Genomic DNA, 15,882 nt, shown 5'->3' with positions numbered 1-15,882 from the left:
CGCGGGGCCGGGCAAGGTGCGGCCGTGTGACGGTTGCGAGCGCTTGGGGGCACCCTGAGGGCCCTGAGGGATGGCGCCGCCTCGCTGAGGGTCCCGTGATGGGGCCGGCACCGCGCGGTACCCGATGGGCTCGGCCGCAGCGAGCTCCTGCCCCGAGGTGTTTGTCCGGCGCTGGAAGGCGGTGGAAGGCCGGGGAGCAGAGCTGGTCTGTCCTGCTCTCCCCAGCCCTGGGGTGGATACGGGCAGGGTGGTTAGACATTGGAAGGGGCTGCCCAGGGAGGCGGTGCAGTCTCCATGGCTGGGGAACGACTGGAGTGGCCCTCAGTGCCATGGTGTGGTTGACAAGGTGGAGATCGGTGATAGGGTGGACTCGATGATCTTGGAGGTTCTTTCCAACTGAATGGATTCTGAGATTCAGTGGGATAAACCCCTGGGTTTCCTGACCATTAATGTTTTTTTCAGGTGAGGTGCAGGCTGACGGGACACGAGCTGCCCTGTCGCTTGTCAGAGCTGCAGGCTTACACCAATGGCAAGAAGTACCAGCGGCTCACAAAGGCAGCTCAAGAATTCGACTATGGCATGTTTGAGCCCCACATAGTGCCCAGCACAAAGAATTTGTATGTATTCTCCCTCCTGTGTGTTGTGCTTTACACTTTGTTCAATCTCAGATATAAAGTGGTTGGTCTTTATAAAGTTCTTAGGTCTTTATGGATTTGGGGAGACTGGGAAAGGCTTTACAAAGTATTTATTAACTTTGAGCACCTTGCAGTGCTTGTAAGGGAAAAGTTTTGAAATTGTAGCAGCTTTAACTCTGTTGCTGGCTCTTTCTGTGTCTGTCAGACACCAGCTGTTCTGCAAGCTCACCCTCAGACACATCAACAAGCTTCCAGAGCACGTCCTGCGTCATGTCCAAGGGAAGCGCTACCAGAAGGCCCTGAAAACGTGTACGTAACTTTTCTGAAGCTGTACCAGGCAGCATTTCTTTCCTGAGCTGTAGAGATTCCAGTGTGTATCTATGAAGTGTGGGACAGCTTTGTTTAAATTGACAGCAGTGTGTTACTATGTGTCCTCCTCAGCCAGGAAGGAAGGTCTCAGATACAGGGAGCAATTGGCTGGGAACATCCTTCCTTAAGAGGATCAGCTTTAAAACTCCCCCAGGGAGTGTGATTCATGTGTCCAGCACAATCTGTGTTAACATCTTCCCTGGTCCATCATATTGCTGTAGATTATGTGGATGTATATTTGGAGCATGGTGTACTTTCGAGTTGCATTTCCTACAAGTTGGGAGTGGGAGGATTTAGGGGCTGGGCAGCTGATCAGTGCTGCCTGACCCTCACTCTTAGATGAGGAATGCCAGAGGGAAGGAGTGGACTACATCCCTGCCTGCCTGAGACAGAAGAAGCAGCAGGCACAGCACTCTGATGACCAAACAAATGGGAGCAGGCAGCCTCACAGGAAAGAGGAGTTCTGGGAGCCAGAGTTCAGCAAGGAGGATGGAGAGGAGACAGACGACAGCATGAGTGACCTGTACCCACGTGAGTGAGAACCTTGGTGTTATCCATGTCCTCAAGGGACTTGCTTGGTTAATTGTCTCCTGGTTTCTTTACCCTGCTGCCTGATGCTGGCGTGCCAGAAGCACCTGACTTCATCCAGTTCGGAGTCCTTGGGTTTTGGGAAACTTACCACCACCAAATAAGAAATAATTAATGGTAACTGGTAATGAGTTGGATCATGCAGGGTGTGAGGGAAGGGATACAAGATCCACAGGGATTTGCTGTTTTATGAATCTCCATTTTCCTTGTTTCTCAGCAAGTCCTTGACAGAATGTGGTCAGGCTGTTCTACTGACTTAGATCTGGAAGTGCAAATCCATCTTGCTGCAGGAGCAGGAGTGTAACACATGGCAGCACCTGTTCTGACGTTCCCAGAATGGGAACAGAAAGAGCACCAAGGCACATCTCCAATAAAACACCACCAGCATGTTTATTTCCCAAGTATTTCAGTAGTGACACGCCTATGCCTGGTGACTGGAAACAGATTTAAAGCAAAGTCAGGGGAGGCAGAGCCTGCGTCCACAGAGAACTGATTTTGAGCTAAATCTTTTTTAGCTGCACTCTTCCCAGAAAAAAACCCATCAGCTCCACAGACCACAAAGGGCAGCGATGACTTCGTGACAGACAGCGAGGATGACGGGACCAAGCAGAATGGAGAGCACGGGACAAGGAAGGACAGCAGCAGAGCAGCTGGCAAAAGAGGAAAGGTGGGAGTCATCCCACTGCCTGCAGCAGCAGGGGGTGCGGAGCTGGGAGCCCATCCTGTAGGTGTTCTAGCTATTCCTGTCTGGGAACCAGCAGAAGGTGCAAAGCTGTTCAGAATAGATTTTTCTCTGTGTGCCAGACAGTGACTTGCATCCCGAGGTGTGAATTCCTGCCAGGCAATATTTATCCTGGGTGGGGTAGTGAGGGAAGTTCCTGCCTGTACAAACAGCTCATCTTGGGTGAAATCCTGCCCCACACCAACTTGGAAGGAAAGCTGATGTGTGTCCTGTACTTGTTCTCCAAATACACAAAAAAGTTAAAGTGTTTTGCAGGCACAGAGTCCCTCCAGACCATTTTTCTGCCACTTTTGAGGCACTGCCTTACTTTATAAATGTGTCAAACTAGAAAGTTAGGGCTAGGATAAAGTTTGGATCCATTGCTGCAGGAGCCTGTCAGTTTGTACCTAATGAAACCATCAGAAAGGGCTGCTGAGCTGCAGGATCCTGGCGTCATGAGCAGACTTGGGCTCGTTCTGGCTGTTGAAGGAGATCACACTCAGTGTTTCTGTTTAAGCTGTCTCAGGCAAGGCTTGATCTGGATGTTGTAAATAAGCTGATTAACTTCTTTTTCTCTACAGAAACAGACAGGTCCTTTAAAGAAGAAATTCAAGAGCCACCATCGAAAACCCAGAAACTTCAAGAAAGCAATCAATGGGAAATAAATTCTATGATAAAATACCTGGCCTGAAGCCTATTGTGTAACAATTCCAGTGGGAGCACAGGATGAAGTGTCTGCCCGTTCCAGTTAACTGCTGCAGGTGTGGAGGGGAATAATGGGGTGGAATTAAGTGGCATTCCAAGAGAATGCAAGCCCCATGCCAAGAGAAGGATGCCTGCTCAGTTTTTTACAGAAAGCTGGTTTTTGTTAGGCAGGAAAGCACAGCAGCTCAGCAGCAGAGCATCACCAGCCACACATGCCAAGTGGATACAAAGATGCCATTGTTTTATTTTGATTGTTTTCAAAAATCAAAACATTTTCAAACACAACTAAGTTACAAAATACAGCATAAAATGAGAATTTATATTTTTTTTTCCCACATAGAAAGCAAAAATATATTCAGAATGAATTCCAAAACACTTTGCAGAGCCAATTGGTAGCTGACATCCTGCTTGTGAGAGCTTCTCAGCCACTGGGAGAGGTCACTGTATTTCTGGGAGATGCACAAGTACAGCAGTGTATGTAGGAAATCAGAATCTTCTGCATCAGGACTCACAGTTAAATCTGGATGCTGTGCTGCCTAGAAGTATCTTATAATGCCCTCCACCTAACTGTGCCCCTGGAATACTGGAAGTATTCCTGCTGCAGGGGACAGCAACAGTTCCTTTTCTAGGGTCTTTTGTTGGAAAGGGGACTTGATTTTCACAGAGACACTGGTCAATATTTCAAACTGGTCTGTTATTGAGCTCCTTAGTTAGACAGGACACCAGGAAGTTGAGAAAGACAAGGGGCTCCTTGCAGGAGTAGTTTCTGTCATTTATAAATACTATGAACATCAACAGCAGTTCAGGTATCTGAGAGTGGCTGCCTTGATCAGTCTAGAACCGTTGTAAGACCTGCAGTGAAACAGTGAAAGCCTCCTGTGCTGCAGATCTGGGACTGAAGGGACCAGTCTGTTTACCCAGGAAGAGTCAGGCACACAGAACACTTGAGGTGAAGACTTCTCCTGAAAAACTTCCTTGAAAAGAAAGCCATCAGTGCCCTGACCTTAATGTTGAATTCCCTTCCCATCAATCTGTACGTGGGAGTTGGAGTAGATGATGTGCAGAGGTTCCTTCCAACCTGAACTATTCTGGGATAGCAACTGGCTTCCTCTAGCAGCAGCACATCTTGCCTTTACAGAGGCTATTATCCCCTTAAGATGATGAAATCACTGGTTTGACTTTCAACAGTGCTCTTCTATTTTTCATTAGTTCTTTCAGCCCAGTTTTCTCTTCTAAAAAGCAACTGTTTAACTGAACTGTGCAGGTGAGTGCCCTTATCAGGAGACCCTGGGGAACAGCTCCCACTGGAGATGTTCAGCTGAATTCCTCCTTGAACAAAGAGCTGAGCATCTTCCTCAGGGGAGGCAACAGAGCAAGGAATCAGTGTAGTGGTAGGAAGTTGCTAGGGCTCATGCTCTCTAGAATCCCTCCACAATCTAGTGAACAGGTTCACACCTAGTTGACTAAGAGAGGACAAAAGGCCTCCCCTGAGCAGCACTAAGCATGGCCATGGCACAGAAGTCGTGGCACTGAGAAGCCAAACAGGGCTTTCCCCTCCTCACCCTCCCAAGTTCCTCCTGTGGAAGGTCCATCCCTGGCTACTTCTCCATGCCCAGGCTTTGCACTCACATTCCTCAGCTACAACCGTTTACAGAGCTGGGAACGGGGCCACTTCCACATTTCCACCCTGCACAGCTCAGGGTGGTCTGAGGTGGCAGAGGAGGGGCTGTCCCGCAGAGCTCAGCAGCCCAGCTCTTCATCAGCTGGGACTTTTACAGCCAAGAAACTGACAGAAGTGACTATAAGAAGCAAAGACTACAGATTAGGAGATTGACTGCTCTCATCTGGCAAGTACTGAGTGCACAGAAAAGGGGAGTTTCTGTAATTCTCAAGACATTTTCACCAATAACCTGCAATTCAAATATTAATTTGGGGCTTGTATGGATGGAAGCTCGTTAATAGCAGAAAGGAGCTTTTATTATGGAACCTGCAGCACAACTTGGCTCCCTTCCTGGGAATTCAGGAGGGGCAACTTTTGGGGAAAGAATGTAGAATAAAGAATTCTTTTGGCACAGAATTTTCACAGAATCTAATGCTCTGTCTCTTCAGGATTATCTCATCTCCCCCACTTCCTTTAAATCTGATTAGCAAGACAGGATTCATGATTAACAATACAGGATTCTCCCTTGTTCCCCTCAAGGGCAGAACTGGGACATGTTAGAAAATCCTCTCCCTTTTCTTACCCAGAAAGAGGTACAACTACTTCCAGGGTTTTCTTTTTGCCTTCTGTACAGGAGCAGGAAAGACCCTTCCCTGTTAAACAAAAGGGAATTACAGGCCTCTGAGCAGCAAAATAACAGTGATTTTCTGGGTTTTCTTTGATGCTGCTTTCCACCTTGATAAGCAATGCTATAACCAGCCATGGAACTCCTTACATACAAGACAGTTTTGATAAGGACAAGAGAGGGGATCCACTTCTTTTAGTTATAGCTACAACCCAACACCACACTGAATGATACAGCTGTATCTGCTCACCTTTCTGCAAATTTTAAGACATTGCTGACATTCCAGACAGCAACTGTTCTAATGCAATTCACTGAAGCATCAGCAAAATGCAGGTTCCTTGGGTTAGTTCCAAATCTAGGAAGTTAGAATAAACCTAGGCAACATTCCTTGAATAAGAAATAAGATTTTATCTATTGTATTACTGGTGCCGCAGTAAATCAAATTCAAAACATCTGTGCCTTTTATAGGAAGGGGGCATGTATGTGTAAAATGCTGGCAGTTTTTGTTGAATCCATAGAGAATCAGTTCTGGACTTAGTACAGTATGTCCCAAGAAATGTTGCTATTCCTGTTACCACTCTTTTTTCTTCTCATCCATGGAGACTCCACCGGGACCCAGTGCAACCACAAGGAGGAGCCCTCCAATGACAGACATGGTCTGGAAGAAATCGTATTTGAGGAAGTCGTGCATGGGCTTGTAGGCTGGGACGGTCCAGAAGGCATTGAAGTAGATGTTGATGCCAAACAGCCAGATGACCAGAGTCAAGGCAGCCAGCTTAGTCTTGAAGCCAATTGCCACCAAGATAATCAGGGCTGTGCCCACAATGTTCTGCAGAATCTGCAAAGAGAAAAGCCATGAAAAAAAGCCATTTACTTACACAATTCTTAAATAGATATACCAACATCAGAGCAGAGCTTGGATAAGTTCAGTTGTCATGGCATAGATAACCTAATAACTTTTTCTAAATTATTAATTTTATTTATATATTTCATAAGCATTGAACAGATCCTGCAGCACATCTGGGCACTGGTGCTACATTCTAGTTCCTCAACACATACTTTAATGCTGGGATACTTACAGAAAAGAAGTCCATATCAAAGTGTAGCAGTGTCATGAACATGAGAACGAGCAGCACACGTCCCCCCAGCTGCATGTACTGCTTTGGGGAGCTCTCCCTCATGGTGGGGACACCAGCAAACATGCTCTTCCCTTCTGAGCGGGACTCAGCCAGAAGCAGCAACAAGCCTCCCCCAAGGGCAAGATTCCTACACAAATAGGGAAAAAAGGAAAAAAAAAAAGCAGTTTAGTACAGCTTGCACTGATCTACATCTGTAAGGTCTTATCTGAATTTCAGTAAGGATCTATGTGAGACTGAGGAGTGACTTGCTCTGCACCGTGGCATGTGGTGGGCTGTGTTAGACTTCCCAGCCCCAGCAGCACTGAGTACACCAAAGATTTTTGGGAACAGTCTGCCAGGGAAGTCCAGCACCCACCACTCAGGCACTGTTGCTTCAGTGGCTGTTACAACACAAATTTACTTGTGTTAAAAGTTATTCTGTACCTCAGGTTTAGCCATATATGCCAAAGTAGTTCAGAGGTTGCTTTGAGAAAACAGAGCAGCAGCACTGCTGAGAAGTTACACATTGACAGGGCTGTAGTAAGCCCAGAGTATAGCTCTTGTGCTGGCCTCCCCTCAGAGGACTGGAAAGGCAACAGCCAGCCATCACTCAGGGCCTGACAGGAAAGCTCATGTTTGGAATTCTGTCTTCCCGTTAGGGAAGGTGTTAAGAGATTTAAAAGCCCAGAAACCACTCCAGTGACTGCATGCTGTAGTTTTCTCAGAAAATGGCTTCAGTCATGCAAAAGCAGAGTTGCTATTTTAGCCATTTAGAAAACAGAAGCAACTCTGATCAAGTGTAGGCAGTTGGTTGAACTCCCAGCCAGGTTAGCAGCAGAAGGACTTGGATCCTAGTGGGTTAGGATTAGTTTTTCCCTTCCTGAGCCTGCTGTCTACAGTTTAACACCGACTCTCCTCATTCTTCAAGAGCTGTCATTTCTTCTTTAATGTAAATACATCACTTAAAATCTATTAAATACTATGTACAAATGTCATTTGCTCTGTCACCAAGTGCCAGTTTTCATGCTATTTCCATAAAAACTTCCAGAAGCAGGCATACCTCATCAAGAACTTCAGGTCCCATAGAATGCTGTATGCAATAGTCTAGGCAAAGAACAAAACAGATTAAAACACCACATAAATGACACTGAAGTTCTGAATTTCTGTTACAATCTCAAGTCTGTATCAGCCACAGCACAATTTGATTACAAATACAGTATAGTTAGGGAAATAATATAATTACATCACTGTTGTCCAGTGAGTCTGTGTAACACAAAGAAGGGAAGCCAGAATTTGATTTGTGCTTTAGGCCCCCAAAAATTCCCTGGTTTTGTAGGGGAAGGATGCTACTAGCTAGGATCTTTTGTGATGGGAACACAGCTGAAGGCCAAAGCAACTGCAAGTTCTACATTTGGTTCATTAAGTGACATCCAGGTAAATTGCCAGCTACTTCTGCTAAATTGGTCAAGGTCAAGTATTGAATGAATGTCTCCAAGCTGACTAATTGCTATTACATCAATTCGGCACATCAGGAGAACAGAAGCAGCAAAATAGTTCAATGCCATCAAAGACTGGCACTAAGCCAGGGTGGAGAAAAATTCCAGGGTTGCAAGTTATATTTAAACATGTTGGGAGTACTGGGGCTACGAGAGATTTGAAAGGTACTGTTTAGAAGGGATGAAGATTTAAGCCTCCTACCTGTAATGCTATAATTCCAAACAGTCCAAAGCAGGCATATTGCACAAAGTTCCTACTCAGCACCAGGATACAGCCACCTGAGTTGGGGAAATTGAACACAGTTACACTTGGAAAAGCTCCTGCAGGAATGCTAACTTGGATTTTCCTTTTTCTTTCAGTGAAATAACTGTTAGGGACATCATGTATTACTTTTCCTTGAAAGGATAAAACCCAAAACCCTTCTCAAGTCTTCCATCAGAAAGCACCAACAGCCTTTGTCACTTTGACACGAGGACTGGCAACTGCATTAAATTAAGGTGACCCTCTGCACAACATAGTGAGGGCAAAAAATCTAAATTAAGACAAGATAAGAAACTGGCAATCAGGAACAGCAAATCAGGGACATAATATAAACAGAACAGGATTTTTCTTCTCTCCATTTCAGACAGCCTAAACCTACCCAGCACATACATAGCAGTGCAGTACTTCTGGGATTATTTTGATTCCTGGATTTGGAGAAATTTCTGACACAAACACCTCACTCAGGCTTAAATGCACCCTTCTCCAGGATAAGAATTTGCCTTGGAGATGAATGCCCATAAAAACAGGAGGCTGAGAAAGTCTCAACATTGCCTCATTTAAGAGAACAGGAGTATTTAATTTAGAGAACTCTGGGTGTGGCTTGTATTTATGGATGCATGTACAGAACTGAAACCAGATTGTCCTGATGGATTCTTGGCACCTTTGACTCAGAGGCAGTGTGTCACAAGAAACTCTCCACGGCTGCTTCCAGGAAAGGCTGAAGCAGGTTAGCTCAGAGTTCTATTCATTCAGCCCATGTAGTACTATCAGTTCTGAGCTGTCAGGGGCTATTAGGAAATCAGTGAGGCATCCCACGCTGCCAGGATTCTCAGGGCTGCAGCCACGCTGGAGTGCTCTGCCTGCACCTGAACAGTCCCAGAGCCACTTACTCAGCTGCCCGAAGAGGTTTATGAACACAAAGATGGAGGCCAGGAAGTAGCCACAGTTCCACGTGCCATCGATGTAGTCCCTCTGTTCACTCCACTGGAACCACATGCGGATGCCATCCTCCAGGAAGGTGCTGATGAGGCACAGCCGGGCCACGTGGGGCAGGTACTGCTTCGTTACCCTCAGGAACTGCACGAGCACACAGGGCATTAGCAGGGAAGGCAGGGAAAGGGACACTGCAGGGATAACAGAGCCCTGCTCTCTGCACACTGAGGTCAGCAGTTCTCATACACTTGGGGTCACCAACATGCAGGGAGAAATTTGGACTTGGATTTAATGAAATGCTTCTTCACCCACTGGGAGCAGCAGGGGAAACCTGTTGTCATTCTCCACTGGACTAGGACTTGGAAAAAAGTAGAATCCAGAAGCACATTTCTGTGTAACAGGAACTGTGCTTTGATGGAGTTCTCGCTAATGAAGGCTGACCTTGGTTTTAGTTTCTCCATCTCAGGGTTTCATGTTACAGCTCAGCTATCAGCCCAGAGCTGAAAGGGCAATCCTGCTCCCAGCCATGTGCTTAGGCACTCAGCACCCTAGAACAAGCCCAATTCAAGGAGCCAGGCTGAAAGAAGACAAGTTCTGTACAAATTAAAAAGCATTACTAATTTTTTTGCCAAGCTCGTTCCCTCCAACAGCTCAGTGAAAACAAAGCACATGTACTCGAGCAGCAGCAGATCTTAGCTCTACATAACCACTGCATGGAATTGCACCCTCTATCCTCTAGGCAGGCTTTTACTTCCATTAAAAGGAGCATCCTCTGCAGAAAGGAAACAGACGTTTATAGCCACCGTTCAGTGCAGTGGTTAAAAGGAAATGATATCACACAACAGATGCTGAGCTTTAGGTTTTTGGAGTGGAAGATGTATCTGGGTACTCTTCATCTTGCAGGCTCCTGGATCAGTTTGCTCTGCAAATTACAGTAACTAAAGGAACAAATACAAAATTGCCAATAGAGTCTAGAGGATCATGTTCTATAGGGCTGTGGAAGTGCATGGGAAAGCTTACTGGCTCTGGGTTAGGACAAGTGTTTTAACTGTCCACTCATTTTCTAGGCAGCACTGGTTATTACTTAATTGAGACTTCCACCAGGAAGGAGACATTTCTGACAGTTTATTCCTACCAGCAGCAATCACTCAATACTAAATGCAAATGACAAGCCTAGCTCACTGTACAACTATAGATTATCACAAGAAAAAAATCAGCAAACATCCTTAACAGTCAATTAAATAGTTAATATTGGAACAAACTGCACTGTTGTACTACCTGTATCCAGAGTCTAAGGGTCAAAATTCACCTTAATCAAGTGCATTTTAAGTGCAGCTGTACTCTGCCTCCAGGCTGCCACTTCAGGCTTTTTTAAGCCATGTCAACAGTTGGATGAATGAGTCAGAAGAGAATTTCTGATCTTTGTCACTCACTGAATGAGAAACATCTTGGTTTACAGCTTTCCTCCCTCCTGGGTTTCACTGTGAGGTCGAGGAAACTTGCTGAGGAATACTAAGAATAAAGTTCTTACAAACCAGAAGTCTTTTAAGTCTTGTAAGATACAGAACAAGCAACTTTGGTCTAGAAAGAAATGAAAGAAGACAAGTGCTGGGAATCTGTAAGGAAAGGATAAAAACAGTGCTTTGGAAAGGTTGAAAAAAAAAGCAACAAATAGTAGAGAATATCTTCCTCCAGGCTTCATCTTTGCTGTCTTGAAGTGGAAACTGATCTCATTTTCCCCTTCCTTGGAGCCATGAACAGCACAGGTGAAGGATCCAAGAAGACATTTAACATTGCCAACATTATCTTGGCATACAGAGGGAATTTAACAGTGGCCATTAAACACATCCAATGGGCTCCAGACAAGTCAGAGAGGCTGCAGCCTATGGCAAACTCCAGTTCTAAGCAGCCTCATGGCACACACATCATCCCTGGGCACCCACAATTCCTGGAGCTGCACTGAAATCGAGCCTCCTGTACACAGCAAACTCAAAAACAGAAACAGACTGTGAGAACAAAAACCCAAGCCAAAGGAACCAGGAGATCCAGAGAGAAAGGAAGATAACAACTACACGACAAGTACAGGAAGAGAATGTAACAGGTATCAAGTGATTTCACAATTAGAGGATCTGGGTGTAAATCACTCAAGTAATTTAACTCAAGATGGAATAAATGACAAGAAACATGAGCGCTCCAGCAGTGGGACTCAATGAATAGCACTAATCACCCTGGGTTTGGCCCTGCTCAGCACCAGCACTGTGTGGCTCAAAAGCTGCACTTCCTTTTAGACCCAGATAAAGTGGCATAATTGGGAAAATTGGTGGCTGCAGTTCAACATCTGCAGCTAAGAAATGGAACCTGAAAGAACCCTGCATCGAGCACAACACATCCAAATCCAAACTGCTGGCAATGCCAGAGGTGGCAGCACTAAACTCACGACATCAAATAACTACTACAGGGCTTTTTCTGCTCTGGGCTTGCATCAACTGCTCTCCACATGTTCTGTCTCATTAGATGAGGTGAAACATCATGAGAATAGACAAGAAAATGCTAAATAAAACTACTGTAAAGAAGAACAGCTGGTTGTGTGTTGGCAGCCAAGTCCCTGGCATAAGCCAGAGGGGCTTTGTGTTGCCGCTTCCCCCTCTAATGGGATTAAAAAGGCAAAGATATATTTAAATGTCCCTTTAAGTTTAATGACCAAAGGTGTACAAGAAAGAAGATCTAGAGATCCTTTAATCAAAGCTCTGCTCAACTCCCTATTTTTCTAAAGGAGGACTGAAATTTTCAAACCCATAAAGGCCTGACCAAAAGAGAGGCAATAAAGTGATTCATTTTGACCCCACCTCCAACAGTTTCAAACGTGCTGAAAGTCCACTCTATTTTGATAAAAGTGTACATACCATGGTACAATTACAGGTATTTTAAGTCCAATAAATGGACATGGGTTGGGAATTTTTGCAGGTATGTTCTGTCCAAGCACAAAGCCTTTTCCTGGGTATTCTTGGATCAGGGAAGTTCTGATTATGATGAGGAACTGCTGATCTATACAGAAACCCTCCTGAGCTGCACAGCATTATTAGTCTAGAGCTTCTGATAAGGCATGTCCCAAATATCTTGAATACTTTAAAGGAATTGCTTTGTTCTGGGAGAACAAATTCCTCCAGCAGCCTGGGACACCACTGATCTGTCCCCAAAGATGATACTCAATCCAATGGCACAGAGAAAAATCACTTTCACCAGCTTGGATACATTCACTCAAAGGGATCCCACTCCAAAATCATAGGGACAGCAATCACAACATAAGCCCATCACGTTCTGCAAAACAGGATATTGAGGACAAGAAATAATGGGTTCAAACTGAAAGAGGGAAATATAAGCTAGAAAATAGGGAGAAATTACCTGTGAGGGTGGGGAGACCCTGGCACAGGTTGCCCCGATAAGCTGTGGCTGGCCCTGGATTCCTGGAAGTGTCCAAGGCCAGGTTGGACAGGGCTTGGAGCATCCTGGGAAAGTGGAAGATCCCTGCTCATGGCTGGGACTGGAACAAGATGAGCTTTAAGGTCTCTTCCAACCCAAATGGCTCTGTGATTCTATATCAGAATTATCTGGACAAGATACATCAGCATTTGTCTTGAAAAATTAAATAAACTCCCCCAGTCTGGCTCTCCCTTGCAGCTCTCTCACTGCTGTGCAATGACTCAATGGTATTCTCGCACTTTTGTCCACGAATCTTTTTTTTTTGAACAGCAAAATACCAAACACCAACATTCTTAAGGATTTATTCCTAAATATTATTACAGACACTAGGAAAGCTGCCTGAGATCTGCTCCCTCTTAGGAAGGGATTACAAAAGAGAGACAATCCTAAACACTTCATGCAGACAGCTATTTCCAGTACTTGGTAGCTGCACTGAAAGGGCTGCCAAGTAATATTTTAACAAAAAACACTAAAAATGGGCTTAATTTCTGAGTGTGTAAATTGTTGAATTAATAACAGTGGGCTGGTGTTACACTGTCCCCTCCACTGCAATTCCTTACAGCTCAGAGCAGCCTATTACCAGCAATCTCACCCCCAGTATTGCTCCTCACTAGACCTGAACATGGAGATAACTGAACTGGGAGGAAAAGGAAAAACCTTAAGTTTTTTTTCTCCTGCCAGTTCAGCTCCCCAGTACAATGACAGAAGCACTAGTGAGAGAGAAAAGGGGATTGTAGCCTTGGGAGAAGTAGGACAAGCCCTTTCACTGACAACTGTCTGTCTGGCAAGCTTAGCTGCCTGTAAGACAGTGCACTAGTTCACCTCTGGATTAAGAGCCACTTAGTACTGCTGAGTATCTTGCCATCTAGGGCATAATTTGCTAATTCAAAGGGAAATTACAGGATCTTAGAAAATCTAAACTTTACTGTTTGAATTTAAAGAACAGATTATTCTTGCTTTTGTAAGAGACAGTCAGGATTTTCTGATAAACCATGGAATTAGCACCAACATTCTTCCACAGGGGTTTTATGCTACAGAAATTAAGACTCATTATGTGCTGAGTACAGAGAGTGGAAAAAGCAAGAACATAGCTGAGAATGCATTCAGCTCCCAGAACAGCCATTGTCCAGCCTCCACCAGGGGAGTTTCACCACAATTTCAGTCCAAACATTCCAAGTACTTTTTTTAATCCAAGATGAACTAACAACTCCTCTAATGCCAAGTGTTAACTTCACAATATATACCAAAGGTTAGTGTTTAGCAAGTCACTCCTACGTTGGTGTGACACTGAGCTTTAGCAGCGTGGACAACACTGAAAGGTTCTCATTGAGCTACCAGGCAGAATTATCACAGGAGTTATTATTCAGAACACCATAAAAATTATTTTGCAATCTGATGGCAAGAGTAGCAAAACTCTAAATTCTGCAGCTCAAGGCAAGACTCATCTTTAAACAGGATGTGGCCAAGCACAAGTAAATGTGTGCCATTTAGAACTCACTTCAGGAGGAGGCAAACTACATTTAAGCTGGACAAAAGAGCTTTCAGCAGTGTGAAAAAATGGGGTGTTAAGGATATCTAGAAATAACCCTGCAAGAATAAATAGAGAGGTGTTATAAAAAGGTCAGGACAAGCACCGCAAATTTTGGCAAGTAATGTGAACGCTACAGTGATGGTTTACTTTCTCCTCTAAAAGGTGCAAGAGGACAAGATAAACAGAGAATGACCAAGATAATCCAGATATCCCTTAAACTGGGTATTCCACACACCACAAGAAACTGTCTCTAAATCGAGTCTTCCATCTGGGGGTGGGGAGGAAGTGCAGAACAGGTTTTCCCAGTGAAATCAGTGAAAGACAGAGGCAGCACAGCCCCCTCAGAGCTGTGACGTGTTATTGTGCACCACACAACTCACACTAAATCACAATGGTTGTAGATCCAGGCAGAATCAGATTTTCCAGCCAATTTGCTGAATATGATTACTTGCTGTCTCTTATTGTTGATTAGATGAATCACCGTGACTGTGAAGATCTTTGCAACACCATCCCCAGCAGAGCAACTACTTACACTCAAAATATTCCTGCTGTCACTCATTGTAAGAGTTCACAAACTTCTATTTAACAGAGAAATCACTCGGGCCTCCACTGAAATAAATGTAAGGTTTACAAGACAACATCAGCTTGCTTGCTTTCCTTTTGCCCCAATCCTAAGCACAGCTCCACGGTGCTGACCAACCTCTTCCAGTTTGAGCTTCCAGACATGGGTCAGGGCTTCATGAAACTGCAGAATGGGTTAGAAAGACTCTAAAGCTCATCTTGTTCCAAACCCCTACTATGGGGTAATTCCACTATCTCAGGTTGCTCCAAGCCTTGTCCAACCTAGCCTTGAACTCTTCCAGGGATGGGGCAGCCACAGCTTCTCCGGGCACCCTGTGCCAGGGCCTCCCCACCCTCACAGAGAGGAATTTCTCCCTAATATCCCATCTAACGCTGCCAGGTTGGATAACGCGGTCACTCTCCTGTCCCTGCCAGCTCACACCGGCTCCCCACACCCCTCTGTGCCCTCTTCACCAGCCGGGACGCCTCCTGTTCTCCCTCCACTTAATCCCTCCTGAGAGAAGCCCTGTCCCCAAGGAGAACTCGCTGTACGAGAGGCTCGGGCGTTCACTCGAGGGCAGGGGCGGCCGCCAGGCCTACAGCGGTGGGAGCCGGGCCCGGGGTCCCCTCGGAGGAAACTTACAGGAAAGATGGAAACAGACTACTTCCAGAACAGCTAGTGAGAAAGCAAAGTAGAATAGCTACAAATTAAAAGAGGGGAAAGTTAGGTTGGATACTGGGAAGAAATTCCTCCCTGTGAGGGTGGGGAAACCCTGGCACAGGGTGCCCGGAGAAGCTGTGGCTGCCCCATCCCTGAAAGGGTCCAAGGCCAGGTTGGACAGGGCTTGGAGCAACCTGGGCTAGTGGAAGGTGTCCCTGCCCATGGCAGGGGCTGGAACGAGACGATCTTTAGGATCCCTCCCAGCCCAAACCACTCCACGGCTCTATAATTCTATAAACCCACAGCCCCGCCACAGCGCGGCCCCGAGGCGGCAGCGACCCCGCCGCCATCCCGGCCTGCCTCAGCCAGGCCCCTCAGCGTGGCCCCACCGCACAAAGGCCGCTGTGCAGGCGGTGGGTGGGGGGAAGACGGGAGGGCACCCACCTGGTCGGCGAAGTCCTCGGCGGTGTTCATAATGTCGTTGTGGCCCATGGCGGGGCCCGGGCTAGCTCTGGGCGGGCGGGGCGGTGGCGGGGC

General features: G+C 45.8%; 2 protein-coding genes across 3 annotated transcripts; one reads left to right on the top strand and one right to left on the bottom strand.

The window, feature by feature from the left end:
• Positions 1-109: 109 nt before the first annotated feature.
• Positions 110-2,994, top strand: SURF2 (surfeit 2). The gene is made up of 6 exons (XM_015645039.1): positions 110-205; positions 463-617; positions 841-944; positions 1,344-1,535; positions 2,108-2,259; positions 2,895-2,994. Exons 1-6 carry the CDS (start codon positions 125-127, stop codon positions 2,976-2,978), a joined length of 768 nt encoding a protein of 255 aa, XP_015500525.1. The 5' UTR covers positions 110-124; the 3' UTR covers positions 2,979-2,994.
• Positions 2,995-5,703: 2,709 nt separating this feature from the next.
• Positions 5,704-15,876, bottom strand: SURF4 (surfeit 4). Of its 2 annotated transcripts, XM_015645035.3 has the most exons (7): positions 15,790-15,854; positions 14,656-14,732; positions 9,070-9,256; positions 8,120-8,196; positions 7,482-7,525; positions 6,383-6,569; positions 5,762-6,141 (listed from the first exon to the last, which is right to left on the bottom strand). In XM_015645035.3, the coding sequence occupies exons 2-7, from the start codon at positions 14,680-14,682 to the stop codon at positions 5,875-5,877; spliced, it is 789 nt and encodes a 262-aa protein (XP_015500521.1). In that variant the 5' UTR covers positions 14,683-14,732; positions 15,790-15,854; the 3' UTR covers positions 5,762-5,874. The 2 variants fall into 2 exon arrangements, with proteins under 2 accessions (XP_015500520.1, XP_015500521.1); XM_015645034.1 differs by lacking the exon at positions 14,656-14,732 and having other exon boundaries at positions 5,704-6,141; positions 15,790-15,876.
• Between the last annotated feature and the right edge of the window lie 6 nt (positions 15,877-15,882).

Source organism: Parus major, chromosome 17 (genome assembly GCF_001522545.3).
Source record: "Parus major isolate Abel chromosome 17, Parus_major1.1, whole genome shotgun sequence".
In the NCBI taxonomy this organism is placed as follows: domain Eukaryota; kingdom Metazoa; phylum Chordata; class Aves; order Passeriformes; family Paridae; genus Parus; species Parus major.
The sequence above is the reverse complement of the archived record's forward strand: the minus strand, read 5'-3'. Positions and strand labels throughout refer to the sequence as shown.